The sequence below is a fragment of the Nuphar pumila genome, chromosome 4 (genome assembly GCF_984573655.1).
Source record: "Nuphar pumila chromosome 4, dmNupPumi1.hap1.1, whole genome shotgun sequence".
In the NCBI taxonomy this organism is placed as follows: domain Eukaryota; kingdom Viridiplantae; phylum Streptophyta; class Magnoliopsida; order Nymphaeales; family Nymphaeaceae; genus Nuphar; species Nuphar pumila.
The window spans coordinates 20299260-20319747 of NC_143252.1; the positions used below are offsets into that span (position 1 = coordinate 20299260).

The window sequence follows — 20488 nt, forward strand, 5'->3', positions numbered from 1 at the left end:
CTCATCTTTTGTCCTCTTATATACTATTCTTAGTGGAAATCACACAAGGATGCATGTCTCATGCCCTTTTTACCATGTCCTTGTGACATATGTTTATACCCATGTCAATCGTGACATTGTTGGACCAAGAGCATCGTGATTGACTAGAAAGGAATAGTTTGCTTTTTTAAAATAATGAAAAGTTTTCTGAAATTAAACGAAAGGACTGGAGAGGTGTGTTGAAGCCATGATTAAAAAGAATATGCAAAGAGATAAAACAAGATATGCAAAGTGTAATACTCGTGAGTTAAAAAAAATGTTTTGGATCCAGGCTCAGATCCGGGTCACAGACCCCCCCTCGCGGTTTACTTAAACCCTCCACACGGAGGGGGGGGGGTGTTCTTTTAATGAAAACGAGACCCCGCCCGACCCTTCTGTCAAGCAAGCCCCCCCCCCCCCCCCCTGTCGACTTCCCTTGCCGACACTCTTTTGTTTTTTGGTCTTCTTGAACCCGAGTCAGGCTCGGGTTTCACCACTCTGCTGCGCCACCAGTGGTGGGCAGGGGCCTTCGGCAGCCACTGCCTCTGGCAGTGGCATGGCAGTCGACCTTCTTTTTTTGGGTGACAGCTGCAACATTCTGCTGCAGTTGTCCATTGGGTCAGCCTACCAAGCTGAGCTTGGTTTGAACCGAGCCCAGCCCGGTTCTCTCAGCAGGAGGACCGAGCCTAGGCTCGGTCCTGTCTTGTTTGGAGGCCAGACCTAGCTCAGCTATCACCGAGCACAGCTCGACACGGCCCCATAACCCAAGCTGATTCGTGTGCGCCGAGTCTGACTCGATTCTTCCAAGCTCGGCTCGATCTGGTCTGTTTGAACTAGATCCAAGTTCGACTCTTGTAACGTAATCGTCGCTGCCTTTCATCAAAATCTAAGAACATAACACAATGCAATCAATTGCTGTGTACCACTTTGGTACAATGGACGCGACACGCTTGCCAAGGCACGAGCCTTTAAAAACCTACGTTCGAAGTCGTCAGCGTGTCCGACCATCTCTAAGGTAGGGAAAAGTTGCATATGAGGACAAATGACAGAATACTTCTAACTTATATATATATATATATATACTTTTAACTGAAGGACGCAATTTTGCGTATTCTTGTCCATTTAAAATTATATCATTTACTTTGCCACCACATTGTTATGTACACAGGCTATTGCTTACGCAATTTATTAAGCCGATTTATGGTTTTATACATCGTGCACTACTTACATAATTTATTTAGCCAATTTATGGTTTTGTACATCGTGCATTGCTTACGCAATTTATTTAGCCGATGTATGGTTTCGTATATCGTGTATTGCTTACACAATTTATTTAGCCGATATACAATTTTGTACATTGTACATTGCTTACGCAATTTATTTAGCTCGATGTGTGGTTTCGCACATCGGGTCTTGTTTTATGTCATTTACTTTGCCGCCGCGCTGCAATGTGCATAGGCTTACGCTTTACTTTATATATATGAGTTTATAAGGTATGCGTACTCCTGCCTACTTCAGATTATGCGTACATTTAAAGATGCAGATTTGCGCATCCTCGCTAAATCTCTATTTTAAAAAGGTTTTCACATAGGAGATTTCAAAGCTCGTATTATTCGTTGTCTTGAAAAGCAAAACAAGTATTTGGGATTTGCGTATTCGCAACCGAGTCTTTCTCTCAAACTTGCATAACGGAAAGGCTTTGACTACGTAGCCCTAAGTGGTACGTACGTTCGGTCATTCGTTTTGGTATTCGAAATGACTCGAATATTCCTGGCCTAAAGCACGAGACTTTAAAATTTTTTAAATGATGTTGGGGTTTCTTTTTGAGAAACTGATATCCTTTTCATCGTAGTGGTATTATCAGACATGCACGATATGTTAGTACTACGATGATTGGATGAGAGGTTTATGGTAACCTCGTAGTGTGAAATTGCTCGATGATTAAAAGAAAGTCACATAAATGGTGATGATTCACCTTTACAGACAAGATGCTCGATTTGGTTTGAAAGACTAGAGCATGTAGAATGGGTCGTCAGTTAAAAATAGAACCTGACATACCCATTCATTTCTTTGGTTCCGTCAAGGGAGAGGATGTGATGGTACAAAAACTCCGATGAACAGGTTGTTAACAACTACGCTCATCGAGTAATAATTAACTCAGTGTCTCCCAGTCATCAAAATTAGGGGACAGGGCTACCAAAAATTATCTTAGGTGGTAGATCTCATGGACTTCTGCAGAAGTTTGGATGTATCCCTTGCCATGTATGTCTCTGGGAAATTCTCTCTCGGTCACTGGCTATCCTCTTAAGAGCGGATTCAGCTAGTTGTTCGGGGTATCAAAATACATAGAATAACTAACCCTCATGCAGTCTCAGTTGTTTTTACGTTTCTTGTGTGCGTACCCTCAAGACATTTAATATCAAAACAAGATTATCATGCTCATGTTACTTATTCTGAACTACACATCACGAGTGGAACAACACATATGTTAGTCTTGTTCTGAATTTTAATATCTATGCATCTACCAGATTTTTATAAGTCTGACCCGTTTTATGGGGTACAAGTGATGATTGGGTCGGTACGACAAGCGATGGCGCGATGACGTGATGATATCAAGATGCTACTTTTTCTTTGACGTTTCGTTCCTGAGCACGATTTGTAATTTTGCATAATAGGTTTTTTTTTAAATTCCTCTTTTGTATAAACTTTAATTATCAAAAACCTTGTTTTGAATCCATATAGTTTCAATGCTTGTACGGTGATGCAAATCTATTGTGTAAAGGAAAGTTCGCCTATAATGCACTCAAGGTCCATCGACTTGTTATTTCAAACACCATTTTTCGCTGAAATGCTATTTTAAACTCTAAAAAATGATCGATTACAAAGCTTTCAAATTTTTCATAAAAAGTTACAAGTTCAGGATTTTGGGGAGTTACACAAAGTAGGCTAAAGAGAAAAAGAAAGTTTCAAGAAACATAACAACAATGAAGGAAAAAGAAAAGGAGTCCAAACAAAAGAAGGTAGGAAAGAAGTAAAATCAAATCTACATCAGACCTATGCTGCAGTCTGTGTGATGTATGTCAGCAAACCCTTTTTTCTTTTCAGTGGCTAAAGCAAGAACATAAGGGATTCACACTTGCTTTTCTTTTTCTCCTTTTTTTTTTTTGCTTTTTTGAAAATGAGTCCCTTTCTTTTTGCTAAATGGTTGCACTAGATCTGATGTGAACAGTGACATGAATATTAACAGATCTGACATGAACATATAATGTTTTGCTAATCTTTGATTAAAAGGAGAAGATTAATAAGGAGATAAAGGAAGATCTTTGAAAAAGTAGAAATATTGTGAAAGATGTTTCAAAAGGAATAAAGAGGTGTAGGGAAGAAGGCAAGAAAAGGATTACAAAGATGTGAAGACCAAAGAACTTATCTTGATGGGCACCTTTTCTGATACCATAACAGGAATCTACCGTTTGAACATGAAACCAAGAAGAGAAGAAGGAAAGGGGAACTTTTTTCAGCAGCCAAAATATGATGGGTTGTCCCTTCATCCGCATAACTGGACACTATCTCATCATGATTATATTTATATTAGCGTTCTTCGCAAAATGATAAAGATACCCATTTTCAACCCTATGACCTTACGAACACATAAGTACATCTGGAATACAAAATCAACCTAGTTCCTGCATCTACATAACCTAAGAAACATGCTTGAAATTGCATGATACCTGTCCCCATTACCAGTAAAACCAAAATGCCCTTGGCTCTCATGAATATACAAAATTTGCCTCTGAGTATTTCTGAAGCGTTTCATGATGATGAATCTGATTTCTGATGCATTCTTTAACAATGAGTTAATTCTAAAATACCTGATGATTGTGTACAAAGTTGTCTAATAGTCCTCGTGACACAGTGCATTGCATAAAAACTGCAGCTGAGCCACAACCTTTAGTATTGGAGATGATAGGCACAGAAGGTGAGGAGTGAGCATCCTTTGAGGATTGCAATGAAACAACTGTAGGTATGGAAAGTGAGGATTGAACTTCCTCAAATGATTTGTAACATCTGAAACTCTAGAAGGCTGAAACTTATTTTTAGATATTTTGTCCTTTACATGTCCATACTCTTTTCAGTAAGGGCATATTCCACAATCTTTTTCACTCTGCCAAATGTTTTTTTAGCATCTTGGGTTTCATCAGTAATTATGTGTATATTGTAATGGCATGTCACATGTATATGGCAGTTATACTTACCATATGCCAAGGAGTTAGTGTAGAGTATTCCTCACAAATATTTCTTTTTGTATACCTCCTAAGAATTTTGAGCTAGTGAATCCCTATCTCATTTAAAATAAGTTGACTCACATTCTTAACTCTGTTCCATGGTTGTGCATAAATTAGCAATAGCTTCCCAAACTCTACTTTCAATGATAACAAAAAGATGGAGCTGACTTTATTAGCATCTGAAAGCGCTGCATGAAGTAAATCGCTAGCCCTTGGAAGTCAGCTACTCTATGAAGTACTATAGATAAGCACATTCCCAATGTTGCATTGCTATTGTAATCCTTTTCTTTTGCGTTCAAGAGAGGATGGACCTCTAGTGATAAAATGTCCTTTTATCTTCGTCCTTTTTATGTTTATTATTGAAAGAACTGGTTAGATTCAGATCCTTCTTTTCATCTCCTTTCAAAAGAGAACTATTTCTCCTGGAACTTCATAGAATGCATGCACTAGGTGCTTATTTTTCTATATCTTTATTTATTTGAATCTTGGGATCCATTTCTTATTCATTATTTCGTTTTCTTTGATTCTTCTTAAGTTAATTTTTTCTTTTCTCCTGCCTTTTTCAGTTACTGCAGCTGAAAATGGCTTGCAAGCATGGAGAATTCTTGAAGATTTGAGAAATCACATTGATCTTGTCTTGACTGAGGTAGTCATGCCTTGTTTATCTGGTATTGGTCTTCTTTGCAAGATAATGAGCCACAAAACTTGCAAGAATATTCCAGTAATTAGTAAGTAATTTTCTTTTATTGCTCTTATCAAATGTTTTTTTTGAAATGTAACTCTTCTTTGTTTATAGTTTTTCACTAAAGGGCAATACTTTTAATTGCTACACCTGATGAGTGTTTTGTGCAGTGATGTCTTCTCATGATTCCATGGGTTTAGTATTTAAATGTCTGTCACACGGTGCAGTCGACTTTCTGGTTAAGCCTATTCGGAAAAATGAGCTTAAAAACCTTTGGCAGCACATTTGGAGAAGATGCCGAAGTGTGAGTAGTTTTACTGTTCACATTTTGTCACATTGATTTATCATGCAGAAATCTGACTGCACAGGGAAAATTTTTGGAGTATTTTACCTCAAATTATTCTGGTAGGGACATTGCTGGGCATCACAAATGAGTGATAGCATTCTGTGTTGCCTCTTACCTTATACTTGACATTCTTTGTTTATTTTACACTGCCTATGTCTGAATTCATTAAATACTATGTCCTTTAACTTTTCAAATTTCTTGCTTTATCCTTTTCAGTCTGTCTTGAATTTGAAATAAATTTCCTTAACATTGACATGTTCTTTTCATAGTCTAGCGGTAGTGGAAGTGAAAATGGCATACAAACTCAAAAGTCTGTAGATTCAACGAGTGTTGAGGATTCTGACAACAATGGAAATAGTAACAACAACGAGGACAATGGAAGCACTGGTTTGAATGTTGGGGATGGAAGTGATAATGGAAGTGGAACCCAGGTTTGGTGCTGTCTATCTTAATCAACATAAGCTTGTTATCTTATTTGACACATATTGTATATTGTATAGTGTTTATTGTAAGGTAGAAGAAGATGATGTCACAAAAGCGGTAGATGAGTTCTTTCTCAAAGGAGGGATGTCTATGAACAAACATAGTTTTCTGAAGTATAATGCCTGATTTTATTTATTTCTTACAGACTTACAGTCTTTCTAAAGTAAAAGTTCTGATTGTATTTATTTCTTACATAGTTTTTCTAAAGTATAAGCTCTGATTGTATTTATTTCTTTCATCATTTACGCTGTCCATTTATCCTGTGTATCACTTATATATAGTTTGCATCTTCTAGTGAAAATTTTACCCTATTATAGGTACACTATGAAATTTACCTTGTTCCAGCACTTCTTTTTTATATCTTTAATGGTGAAATGTTTAATATTTGATGTATTTCACAAATATGTTACGAGGCATTTTTGTTAGCATGTGATCAAGCCGCACACCAAAGCTTGTTAAACTGTAGTAGGCTAATGCCTTATTGTTAGAAAAGTACATTAACATCTAATCTTTCATTTTTATGGGAATAATGAAGGGATTCTACTATACTTTTGTTTTTATCATACACAACTGTAGGCTGCTGAACATCCAGGCATTAAGATATATATATATATATATATATATATATATATTGTATTTTTACCTTTTTCATCTTAGGTTGTATGCTAGGCATCTTTGTATATATATTTTTCCTTTTCTTTTGGTCATAAGCTACGTACACTTCAAAGTGTACGTAGCTCCTTTTGTCACAAGATGTGTCAAAAAATCAAGAACATAAGAGTGAAAAGAAAGCTTGAGCCAAACTTCAGTAGTTCATTATTTATACCCAAACTGTGACTATCAATAAAGACCTTTTTTCATTATTTTTCATAAAGGGTGTATGATCATGAACAATCTTTTTATACCCAAACTGTCTCGTGGCCATAATAAACTTTTCAAACTAAGCCTTTGGAGATTATTTCATTCGTTTAGTTTGTACATGTTTCCTTATTCACTTAATAAATTGAATCCAAGGAGGAAAGACATATCTTCATTTAAATTTCCATTTAAAAAGGCATTCGTGACATTCAATTAATAAAGCACTGTCCTCTATGAGTTGCCAAACTTATGAGAATCCTTATAGAGTTTAATTTGGCAATGGAGGCAAACATCTCATGATAGTCAATGCTGTTGAAGTGATTGCTAGCATTGTCCAAAACTATTGACTGTTTTTTATATTTCTCATTTTGTAATTGCGTAAGAGGCATTTAAGTCTTTGTACCCCTTACCTTAGTAGTCCTTATTGAAAATAGGAAAGAGGGTCGTGTGTGAGCATCCTCTCTCTCTCTCTCTCTCTTTAGCTCTTTTTCTTTCCTCCATTCTTTTCTATTTTCCCTTATTTTCAGGTTTAGCAGGGTGAAGAAAGGTTGAAGATTGTATCAGAGCTCTCAACCACGCGGTACACATGCTGATGTCATGCTTGGCCTGCCTGGTTGAGATGAAGGTCTGGGACGTTGGGGCTTTTGTAGTATGGCATTTTAGAAGATTTAGAAAGATTTTTTGAAGATTTTTTGGAACTGTTATCAGGGTGTTTCAGTTTTTTCAATTTATTTCTTAGCGCCGCCTTAGATTTTTGAGTTCTGGTTATTTGAGGGTATTTCAGCTTGCTGGCAGCCAATAGTTGGTTGGTTTAGATGTATTTTCATCCTAAAAAGAGGGCCATACTAGTTGGAATAATTTTTGAGGTGAATCAGAGATATTGGACCATTGTTTTTTGGTGCTTTAAAGGGTGTTGCAACCATGATAGCATGGTAGAACAAATGAAAAGTAACATCCCACAACCCTAAGTGTGTACTAGGGTTGAATAACATCTCTTGTGTGCAGAAGAGGGTTAAGTTTGAAAGATGAAAAGTATGGAAGTGCCGGGTGATAAGGCTAATGTTGAATCTTCCAACATACCTAAGTCTTTAAGTGGAGGATCTTCTCTTGCAAATAAAGGTTCATTATTTGAAATTACTAATGTAAAATTTGATGGAAAGAATTATGAAGAATGGTCACACTCTGTGAAAATAGCCACAGGAGTGAAAAGAAAACTTGGATATATTAATGGTGTTGTAAATACCCGGGGAAGGAGCGTCTACCTTTGCTGATTGGGAGTGTGATAATTATCTAGTATTGGCATGGTTACTCTAATGAATGGATATCTCAATATCCAAGACTTTCATGAATTTTGAAACCACAAAAGAAGTGTGGGATGTGGTATCAGACACTTATTCAAGAAAGACCAATGTGGCTAAAAATTGTGATCTAATGGAGAGGATTCATCGATGTAAACAAAACTGACGATCTTTGAGTGAATATTATAATGAATTACTTCAATTGTGGGAAGAACTGTGTTTATTCAAAATCAAGGTGTGCAAATTGTATAAAGTGTGTGAGTTGCTCTAAGGGAGACATGATGAGTTAGATGAAAGGAAGGTGTTTAGTTTTTTGTGTGGCCTTGGTGATGAGTATGAGCACTTGAAATCACTCATTATGGGTCGTGAAGGATTGTCTCCCCTTGGTATGGTGTATACCATTTTACAATGGGAGGAGGGTAGAAGAAGACTAGTACCTCACATGAGTCTAATGCTGAGAGGTCAGCTCTTATGAGTGAAGTACAAACACCAAAGTGGAGTGGTAAAAGAGGCAAAGGTAGAGGGGGAGCATCTATGCAAGGTCATGGTAGAGGTTCCTACTCGAGTGATGAGAAGGACAAACTCAAGTGCAGCTATTGTGGCAAATCAAGACACACAAGAGAACACTGTTGGGACCTAGTGGGTAAAACCAACACTAGAGGTACTCGTGCCTATAATGAAACCTCAGAAAAAAAAGGTATCACCTCAAGGAGACTTCTTGGTGCTGTTGAAGAAAAAGATTTTAACATTTCGAATTGAAGAATGCTAAGTTGATGAAAGATAGAGATATGGCATCTACATCTACAGAGGCCTCTGCTCATATTGCTTCTGGTATATGGGTTATTGACTCCGGTACTCCTTATCACATGGTTAGTTTGAGGTCCTTATCAAGGTTGTTAAATTGGATGAGGCGAAGCGAGGCGTAAGCCTCGAGGCATTGAAGCGTAAGCTTCATGATCAAAATAATAAAATATATAATATTAATAAAATAGCACTGGTAAATGGTTTTTTAATATAAATATACATATATGAGTTTGTTATATACATATATGAGTTTGTTTGATGGTTGATTTAGTAAATATAAGGTTTTTGAAGGACTTGAAAAATAAATAGCTCCCAATTTTTTAAAATTATAACCTTGAATTTGTTTCCATCAAAAACGGCCTAAACAAAAAAAAAATCTTAGTGATGCATATAAATATTTTTTCTTGGACATATCAAATGCATACATGCAATAGAACTATCATGAAACTATAGTTTTTCAGCAATGCACTTTTGCGCACGATCTCTTACTTATATACATGTATATGTAAATTTAAGTTAGTTATACTAATGAAAGATTTTTAGTGGTTTACCACCACGCAATTAATCGGGAGCTATTAATGCTATTGAAACTTGCATCAAACATTTACCTGAAATCATAGTGAGGGCAATCCAAACAGTGTTATATTTGAAATTATTTTAGATAATTATGTATTCAAAGCAATTCCAGAACGCTTCAGGTACTGAGGGTGTGCCTCAGTACCTTGAGTGTGTGCCTCGCCTGTGAGGCGTACGCTTCAAGTACTGAGGCGTACGCCTCTCACAACATTGGTCCTTATTCTCAGATTATTATTATTATTCAAATAAAAATCTTAAGCTACCAGATGGATTTTCTGCTCCAGTTCTTTGAAAGAGAACAATATACACCCCTTGCTTTCCATTGAAATCTATTTTACATACACCTACATTTTCTGTAAATTTGCTATCAGTTAGTTCTATTACCAAAAACGTTAATTATTCAATGACCTTTTTTCCTTCTCACTGTTTAGTTGAGCCCAATGGCTAGATAAAGGTGGACAAAAATGCCCTTGATGGTATTTTTGTCCTACAATAAATAAAACATAAAAGAAAAACATTCTAAAAAGTAATATATATATATATATATATATATATATATATATATATATATATATATATATAACAAGAACAATATCAGATCTGATACGAGAGGAAAGAGAGGATGAAGAGGAAGGGATCATATCTAGTTCTGATTTGGAAAAAGGGTAATAAATTAAGGATCAGATCTGATTTAGGTAGACAAGGAAGACACCAAGAGGATCCAAGGGAGATAAGGAAGAAATAAGGAAAATAAAGATTGGAAGGAGAAAAGAAATAGAGAGAGAAGAGATTAAGCGCTTAGATTAAGGAGGGAATGTACCTGGATGATAAGGGCTGCTCCCATACCATGAAAGATAGCCATAGTAATCACAAAAGGAAGGAAGGAGAGAATGAAAGAAGGCTGATTCCCAATATTAGATTTTCTTTCTTAGGGGTTCAGCTGCTCTTTCTCATATATTTATACAATGCTGGGATCACATAGGGTTTGTAATGAAGTATGTGGAAGCATGAAAGTACTAGCCACTAAAGGCTTACAAGATCACAAGCATACAAGTGCACATGCACAAGTCCTCTATGGGATAATACAAAAATCAATTAGGCAAAGAAAAGATACACAAAAATGTAAAAATATAAACCTTTATTGATCAAATGCTTAATACAAGCATGGAAAAAACAAGAGGGGATCAACCCCTATTTATACACAAAAGACCCCTTTAAGGGGAGACCTTATTGGAGCTCCAAAGAAATGTTGGGAGCTCCCAACGGTCATAAATACGACCGTTGGGCAGCTCCAACAGCTCTTTGGTCTTTTGACCAAAGAGCCTTGGCTTTTTTGGTCAAGGACAAAAAGAAAAGAAAAATAAAAAAAAGAAAGAAAAGGGGCTACATGCAGTCCTTAAATATTATTTTATTACAAGGGGAAAAAACCAAAATACCCCTGACTTAAAAAGCAAATTACATGTCATAAATAGTATATATATATATATATATATATATATATATATATATATATATATATATATATATATATATACTATCTTAACACCCCCCCTCAAACTTACAGTGTAAACACCGAAAGTTTGTTGAGAAGGAACAGGAAACGTGAAGCAACAAGTGCTTTAGTAAAGAAATCCACAAGTTGGAATTCTGAAGTGACAAAAGGCAACTCAATAGTTCCTCCCAAGAATTCATCATGAACATAATGGCAGTCCATCTCAATGTGTTTGGTGTGCTCATGAAAGGTGTGGTTGCTGTCAATGTAAATTGCATTTTTATTATCGCAACACATCTTCAAAGATTTCTAGATGTCAACACCCATATCTCTGAGAAGATTTTTTAACCATACAAGCTTTATAGTTGTAGTCGCCATAACTCTATATTCTGCTTCAGTAGAAGATAATGAGACATTTTGTTGCTTCTTGCATCTCCAGACAATTAGAGAATCTCCTAAAAAGACAAAAACCAGTAGTTGAGATTATATCATTAGGATTTTCTCTCCAATCAACATCAGTATAATCAAGTAAATCTAAAAATGAGGATGAGGATAGAAAGAGCCCTTTAGTTATTGTATTCTTGATATATCTGACGATCCTTAATACAACACTCATGTGTAGAGTTGTGGGAGCATGTTGAAACTGACTAGCAGAGTGAACTGCATGAGCTATATCTGGTCTGTCGATAGAAAGATAAGTGAGAGACCCAATTAGCTGTCTGTAAGGTGTGGGGTCTTAAAAAAGTGTCTCATTTTCAAGTCTTAATTTAATATTCACCACTTCAGGAGTTTTCACTTTCTTCTCATCTGCAATACCTGATTTAGCACATGTATCTGCAACAAATTTTATTTGAGAAAGTCTATACCCTCTAGGAGAGTATGCAACTTCAATTCGTAAAAAATATCTTAAGAAACCTGGGTCGGACATATCAAAGTTATCTTTTAAAAACATTTTTAACATTACTAACTCCCTTTTTGTCGTTCCTTGTTATAATCATATCATCTACGTAAAGTAGAAGGATAACAATGCTAGTACGTGTGTTTTTCATAAAGAGAGCGGTGTCAATATAGCATGAATGAAAACCCAAATTAATCATAACATTACTGAATCTATTATACCAGGCCTTGGGGGACTGTTTAAGACCATACAAAGCTTTTAAAAGCTATGTCACAGGGATTCGGCCAACCAGGTGCCGCGCCCGCGTTGACGCGACGCAGGTGCAGCACCTGGTGCGGTCAACCCGATCCTGGGTGCGTGACCGCACCCAGGGTCATTTATGTAAAAAAGAAAAGAAAAACACATCGAGGGAGGCTCTCCTGAAGAAGAAGACAATGAGGAAAGAGAGAGGCGAGAGGGAGCTCACCTAAAAGGGGGTCGGAGGGCGCATCACTGGCACAGGAAGGACCGGCGTCGGGTGCCCGGAAAGCCAAGGCTCGCCGGGCGTGGAGCTCACCGGACGTGGGGCTTGTCGGAGTCAAGTAGCCGGAAAATGAACGGGAGAGAGGGAGCCTGCGGTGGGGGGAGAAGGCGAGCGAGGAGAGAGAGTGAGCAGCATGGGGGAGGGTTTCTCGAATTGAGAAACCCTACCTTGCATGCTTTAAATAAGCACGGGTATGTTTTATCAGGTTTGGATCTGGGTCGGATCCGAATCTGACCCGAGTCTGATTTTTTTTGCCGCACCCCCGCACCCATGTTTTTTTAAAGTGCCGCATCCCCGCACCCGCACCCACACCCATGTGATAGTTTAAAACTTTAAGAGATTTTTCTTTTTCAATATCAAACCCCGACGAAGGATTCATATAAACTTCTTCGTTTAGTTCTCCATTAAAAAAACATTTTTAACATCTAATTGGTATATAGGCCATTTTTTAGTTGATGCAACAATTATTAGAGTCCTAACACTAGTCATTTTATCTACGGGTGCAAAAGTCTCCTCCTATGTCACATAGGAGCGGGTGCGGGTACGAGTGCAGATGAGACACTTTAAAAAAACTTGAGTGAGGGGGTGCGGGGAGGGTGTGTGTGTATATATATATATATATATATATATATAATTTTTCACAGTTACATGTATATGTGTGCATTTATGTATTTATATATAATATAGATAAAAATAGACTTGATTAGGGTTAATTAAATATACTTTTGGATAGAAATAGACCTCAATGTGGTTGACTTCACCAAACACAAAAGGTGTGTACAAGTATCGCACCCGCCTAGGTGCAGGTGCAACGCGGGTGCGTTGCCCTGTTAGAAGAGTCTGTGTTACCTAGGTCACCTCATAGTCAATTTCATATTCTTGAGAGTATCCTTTAGCTACTAACCTCACTTTATATCTCTATAGAGTTCCATCACTCTTGGTTTTAACTTTAACGACCATCTACATCCAATGTGATGTGGATCCGACGAGGAACCGATCCATGATCCATGATCCATGATCCAAGATCCAAGATCCAAATAGATCTTGATGCGCGGAAGCTAAATGGGATGACTTGGATCTGACAGTTTTCAGTTCAGGGTCGTTTTGACACAGTTGCGCTCCAAACTGAATGACAACGCTAAAGCGGACTCTGTAGACGACAGATTCACCTTTCCAACGAATCCGAAAACATGCAATTCCGACCATTGTTGGTCGAGATACGGAACTGACACCAGATCAAAAGACTGATGTTCACAGGTGGAGCTGTTGAAACTGTCTAGTAGAGACAGACCAAAACAGGACTGTTTCGTATGGATTCAGTCGAAGACCCAAACACGAAAGTTGCAGAGATTCTAGTTTCGGATCCAGGGAAACTAAAATCACCCGAATCGGAGGTCGGATGACTCCGATACAACCCGAACGATATGGCAGACTAGTACAGTCTTGAATAGTCACCCATGGGACTATTCTGTTCGTTCCAGGACACTTTTGACCATACAGCTCGATTCAGCAAGTTTGTCAAACATAAAAGTTGTAGCTAATTTAATTACTGATTTAGAAAAACTAAAATCACTCGAATCGAAAATTGTATGATTCCGGTACAAACCGAACAAGAGGTCAGACTTATACGGAGTTCCTGAACAGTTACCCGAATGATGGTTTTCTCTGTTCCAGACCACTTTTGACAGCCAAAATGAATGAATCAGCGAATATGCAAAACATGTAAGTTTTAGCCACGGGTGTTAGCTTTCCAACAAGCTATCACACCCAAATTTTCATGGTTTAGAATGAGAGATACGCTATGAATGGTGTGACTATGTCTAACACACAAATAGTCACAGAACCGAGTTAATATATACACGGTTTTAAGAGTCTTTTTAGATTAATCAAATTTTAATTGTTTGGTTTACTGTTCAACCTACACACAAAAACACTTCCAAACACTTCTAACGTATTTTCTCCAATGTCAAGTAACCCTTCCTCCTTATCCCAACTCCGATTAGTCTAGCATAGATTAAAACAAAGCTCAAGTTCTAAAACTAGCTAACAAGACATTTTTCTCAGGATTCAAACTCAAAGATATGCTATTTTTTTTTTTTACTAGATGCTAGATTTACTGTAAATTGAGAGAATATATTTTCAAACTTGATTAGTAGATAAATTGTCAAAATCGTTAATCAGTCCACGATCGCCGCCATATGCAAGGTTCAAAGAGACGCCCAAGTGGATGAAAGAACAAGTGAACAACTTCGACTGAGGGTTCACACGTCAGATCTTGGACTGGTTGTGGTGCAACACAACACTAGGGTATGATCTCTAAGGGATTCTTCCACAGTACAGGAACGATCTTTCAACAACAAGAGATGTCTCCAGCAACACAGAGACACAGTCACGGTATTGGCAAGTGCCTCTTTCCGGCAACACAATGAGCATGATTTTTTTTGGCAGCACCTTTCTTCAGCTGCAAAGAGGTTCACACGACCAAGAAGAGTCTTCACAGCAGCTGGACCTTCACAGAGGGTACAACAAGTCTTCACGCAAGGAATAGTCTCCAGCTGTATGAAATCAACCCAGCTGAATTAAGGGTGAGAGGTGGTTTCCAAGGCCACCTCTCACATGGCCAATGCTTGTCCTTCATCTGAAAATTAGCCTAGAAAGCTTCCAAGGCTACCTCTTGTATGGCCAATGAAAGAACACCTCTTAAAAAGCTTTTATCTTCTTCTCAACAGTTTTTACAAAGCCTTAATGCATTCACATGGCCACCTTTCACGTGGCCAATGGGGAGGCTCCATTTGAAAAGACTTTAAAAAACCCTCATGTTTTAAGAATTTCATAAGACCTCTTTTGACTAGGTCAAACATCTCACAAGGTCCATATTGGTCCAACCATAGGGGTGCCAATATGGACCCATATTCAAAGTATTGGATCTTGAGTAAGATCCAACGCTTTAAAGGGTTCTTAAAAATTATCTAAATTTATTTAGTTAAAAACTAAAATGGTGAAAAGTAAAAATCTACCCAATAACCCCCTACACCCTCTAGTGCCCTAAAATAATCCTACCGAACACCAGAACTATCCGGGTCTATAAGATTCGGCACCTAAAAAAAATACACAAATGATTCCAATATTCACAAAATAGAATCACAACAAAAGGTATTTTTTGAGAAGATAAAAAATTAAAAAAATGCCATTGCGGTTGAAGGGAAAGTTTTATAGGACGACTATTAGACCCGCTTTACTTTATGGTACGGAATGTTGGGCTGCCAAGAGACATCATATTCAAAAAATGAGTGTAGCTGAGATGCGGATGCTTAGATGGATGTGTGGAAATACAATAAAAGATAAGATTCGGAACGAAGAGATACGTAAGAAGGTAGGTGTTGCACCCATTGAAAATAAGATGCGAGAGAATCGTTTACGGTGGTTTGGACATATTCGGCGAAGGCCTAATGATGCTCCAGTTAGAAGGTTGGAGAAATGGGAAAATATATTAGTTAAAAGAGGTCGGGGTAGGCCTAGGAAGACTTGGATGGAGATGATAGGAAAGGATATGAATGCTTTGAACCTCACCGAGGACATGGCGTTGGATAGAAATGATTGGAGGAAAAGGATTCATGTGGAAGACCCAAAATGAATTTCTTTTTTGGTTCATATCGCTGACCCCAATTGTTTTGGGATGAAGGCGTAGTTGTTGTTGTTGTTGTTGTATAAAAAATTAAAATTCTCAAAAATTAAGATATGCCAAAATGACAGATTTACCCCTGAGACCCATTTGGACTTAAATGGTCATGAATGAAATTGGATCTTCTAGGATATCGCATCCCGGATCGGGTTTGGAGAATTAGATTTGCATCCAACTCGTCTTCACTGCACTGGTAATCTGGATGCTTTGCATCATCCCCCCAGGTTAAAAAGGCTTCGTCCACGAAGCTGAATCCTCGTCAATCGCGTCGCCATGGTATTGCTCCAAATGCTTGATATTGAACACATCAGAAGTCTTGAAATGGGTTTGCAACTTCACCCTGTAAGCATTATCATTTATAACTTCAGTAATTTCAAGGGATCAATGCGCTTAGGCGCTAACTTATCATGCATATCAATTGGCATTCTCTCTTTTGTTAAAGTAACCCACACAAGATCTCCAGTTTTAAAAATTACCTGTCAGCACTTCTTATCATAGCTAGATTTGTATTTACTGACGCTCTCTTGTTGTCTTTGATGTACCTGTTCATGAATATCTTGTAGAAAAGAAATACGATCTTGTACAATCACAGGAATATGAGTTAAATCCAAAGGAGAAAATGAGTTAGAACCATATAAAATAGAAAATGGATTAAAACAGTAGATCGATTCACAGACTTATTAAATACAAATTCAGCTTGCGCAAGGATGTCTGGCTAGGATTTGGGTTTGTCATTTATTAAAGCTCGCACCAAATTTCCTAATGACCTATTAACGACTTCGGTCTGACCATCCGTTTGTGGGTGATGCACAGTGCTAAAATGTAAAGAAGTGCCTAGCTTTTTCCAAAGTTGTCTCTAAAAATGACCTACGAACTTAACATCCCTATCTTATGTGATAGTTTTAGGGATCCCATGCAACTTATATGTTTTCTTAAAAAATAAGTCCGCTATATGGGATGTATCCATGGTTTTTCTACAGGGTATGAATCTAGCTATTTTTGAATAACTATCTACTACAATAAAAATGAAATCTAATCCATGTGACGTTTTAGGCTGTCCTAATACAAAATTCATGGTTATATCTTGCTGTAGTTTCTCTTGAATAAGGGTAAATACAATCCTGCGTTGGTGACATTACCTTTTGCTATATGACACGTATAACATTTTTCTACGAACCTATTCACATCTTTTCACATATGGAGCAAAAAATAAGTCAAGGAAACTAATTTCATAGTTTTGTCTCTTACCAAAATGTCCCTCATTATGTAATTCTGAAATTAATCTAAGCCTAAGGGAACAATCAGGTATATAAAGCAAATTTCCTTTAAATAAAAACCCATCAACAAAAGAGAATTCATCATGATTATTTTCATTTACTTCATTAATAATTTTTGATAAATAGTTACCATTGGCATATAATAAAGTAAATTCTTCAAAACCCCAAACAAACAATTTCATGGTGGAAAGTAAAATATTTTTTCTAATTAGCGCATCCGTTACTACATTGTCCTTTCCCGCCTTATGTTTCAAAACAAACGTGAATTCTTGCAAATACTCAACCCATTTGGCTCTATGTGCATTAAGTTTATGTTGACTATTGATATACTTTAGTGCTTCATGGTCTATATGTAGGATAAGTTTTTTATGCACTAGATAATGTCGCCAATGCATTAACGCCATAACTATAGCATAAAATTCTTTATCATAAGTGCTATATTTGAGTTTTGCTTCATTCAACTTTTCGCTAAAGTAGGCAATGAGTTTGCCTTCTTGACTCAACACAACATCTATGTGCACGCCAAACACATCATAAGATAACTCGAAAGTTCGAAACTGGGTAAGGTCAAGACAACCGTAGAATAAAGATAAGATTTCAAAAGTTTGAAAGACTTTTGGGCTTCAAGATTCCATTGAAAGGTTTTTCCTTTTATGCAATCCGTCAAAGGGGCAATAATACTGCTAAAATTTGGGGTAAAGCTCTTATAGAAAGAAGCTAATCCATGGAAGCTCCTAAGTGCAGTGATAGAGTTTGGCACATGCCAATCTCTAATAGATTCAACTTTTGATGGGTCGACAAAATTTTCTATAGTCGACACCACATATCCTAGAAATAAGACTTCAGTAGCGAAGAACACACTTGTCCGTAGAGGCATAAAATTGTTCCTTCCTAAGCATGTCAAAGTCTATTCTTAGATGTTGGGGGTGCTCAAGTTCACTCTGGCTATAGATAAGAATATCGTCAAAGTACACAACCAAAAATTTTCCTATATAAACAACAACAACAACTACGCCTTCATCCCAAAACAATTGGGGTCGGCGATATGAACCAACAAAGAAAATCATTATGGGTCTTCCACATGAAAATGGATGGGGCATTTGATAACCCAAAGGCATCACGAGTTTTAAAAGTTGTTTTCCACTCATCCTTGGGTCTAACGCTTATTTGGTGGTATCCACTTCTTAAATCTAATTTAGAGAATATCTTAGATCCTGTCAATTGGTCTAGCATATCATCTAATCTAGGAATTGAAAACCTATACTTGACAGTGATCTTATTGATAGCTTGACTATTAATACAGATTTTTCAGATACCATTTTTCTTAGGTACCAACAAGGTAGGGACAACACACGGGCTAAGGCTTTCTCGCACATGTCCTTTAGTTAAAAGTTCTTCTACCCGTCTACGAAGCTCTTCATACTTCGTATGACTCATTCTATAATGTGGGGCATGAGGTAAGTCTGCTCTTGGATGAAAATCTATATGGTATTGGACGTCCCTAAGTGGGGGTAGTCCAGCTAGAAGCTTTTTAGGAAAAATATCATGAAATTCCTCTAATAAAGGTGACACTCTAGGGTCAACGATAGGAGGGCTAGGCTCACTACGAGGTATATCTACAGACAATAAGACATAAAAAACACTAAAATGTTCTAAGGCTTCTTGAAGTTTGTGTCTCACTATAAATGTACTAAACAACTTAACCTTTGGTGCATAATTCTTAGTGGAAGTAGGGTGGGACTTGGGGGTGGTAGATGAAAATGAAGATGTAGAAGTAGATGGTGTAGAGGAGGATGAGGCAGAAGACAATGAAGGTAAATCCTTAGAGGGCAACAATTGGATCTTTTTTCTTTCAAAGGAGAAAAAATATGTGTTAGTCCTACCATTATGAATAACCAGAGTTACCGGAAGCTTCTTAGGTAGGTGGGAAGCTCGCTTCCCAGAAACTGGTTTCGGAAGCGCAATACTCCTTGCTTCCGAAACTTCATGGGAAGCTCGATTCCCCCACGCTTCTTCTATGCTTCTCATACACATGGTCTATGCATACTATATGTTTTTCTCACATTTCTTTTCATCTTTTTCATGTATTTTCTCTCACGCTTTCACTCATTTTCCATGTACTTTCTTTAAATTGGTAACCATCATTGTTAGATTTTAACAAAAAATTTAACTCTTTTACAGAAAAATCATGAAATATAAGAATGATCAATTTTATTTTAGTTTTTATTTGTTTCTTGTTTGATTCCATATTGCTTCATTTTTATTCATATTTTGCTTTTAAATTGAAACTTCGCTTCCCGTTTCATATAAATTTTAAAATGCCTCGCTTCTCGCTTCCGCTTCCCGTATCGTTTCCCGCTTCCGCTTCCTAGTTTGGCAACCTTGTGAATAACTGATCTGTCATTACTGTCATGGTCTTTTTAAAATTAGATGGCTCACATCCATGGGAAGCACATCACACCAAACTTGGTCAAAATAGGTGTTTTCTATTGAGAATTTGACCAAACACTGTCGGTCAACACGGATATCTACGCTCTTTTGGAGCTATGACATTTGATAGGGTTTGGGATGAGTCCTAGTACCCAACTTTAATTTTGGCACGACCTCTACATAGATAACATTTTTGCAGTATCCTGAGTCTATGATGAACCTACAAACCTTGCCATTAATGGTATAGGCAAACTCAAAGATGTGTGTCCTAAGCCATCTATCATTCATTTCCTGGTGAGGGGCTAAATACACTCTTTTCGAGATGAGTGCTTCTCTTCTATCGAGCAACAACAAATCTTCTTCCTCGTCTTCTTCGACTCTTTCTTCAAACTCCTCATTTTCTGGGTCATAAACATGATCAGATTCTGGATCAAATCCCGAGTCTTCTTCCTCATAAATGCCTTCGTTAAATAAAGCTTTCACACAACATTATATTGACTTATAACTGGGCTTCTCACAGGTATAACACTTAATGGAGACACTGGAGCTAGCCGGCCTAGGGTGTGATGAAGGTGAAGCATTTTGGCTTGGCATCCTAGGCTGGATAGTGGCATTCGAGTGTTGGTAGGATATGACGGTTTTACTATTCGGGGCCACTAGAGACCTCGTAGTAGTTTTAACGGGCTGACCAACCCTAGTCAAAGCCTTCCTTTGTAAAGACTTTTCTCATTGTCGAGCTCTCTGATGAGCCTCTGACACAGTCCAACACTTAACGAAGTTCAATATATCTTATAGATAAAAGTTTAGTCCACCAATGTATTTGGACACTAACTGTTCT

The 20488-nt window shown here is 37.4% G+C and overlaps 1 protein-coding gene across 4 annotated transcripts in view; it reads left to right on the forward strand.

The window, feature by feature from the left end:
- Positions 1-20488, forward strand: part of PRR7 (pseudo-response regulator 7) — a 43706-nt gene that overhangs the window by 2050 nt on the left and 21168 nt on the right. For 2 of the 4 annotated variants that reach the window (XM_090002648.1, XM_090002647.1), the window contains exons 2-4: positions 4868-5029; positions 5154-5287; positions 5599-5760. In XM_090002648.1, the coding sequence (XP_089858774.1) occupies positions 4868-5029; positions 5154-5287; positions 5599-5760 (458 nt within the window). The remainder of the gene's footprint in view (positions 1-4867; positions 5030-5153; positions 5288-5598; positions 5761-20488) is intronic. The other 2 variants (XM_090002649.1, XM_090002650.1) reach the window with 1 other exon arrangement.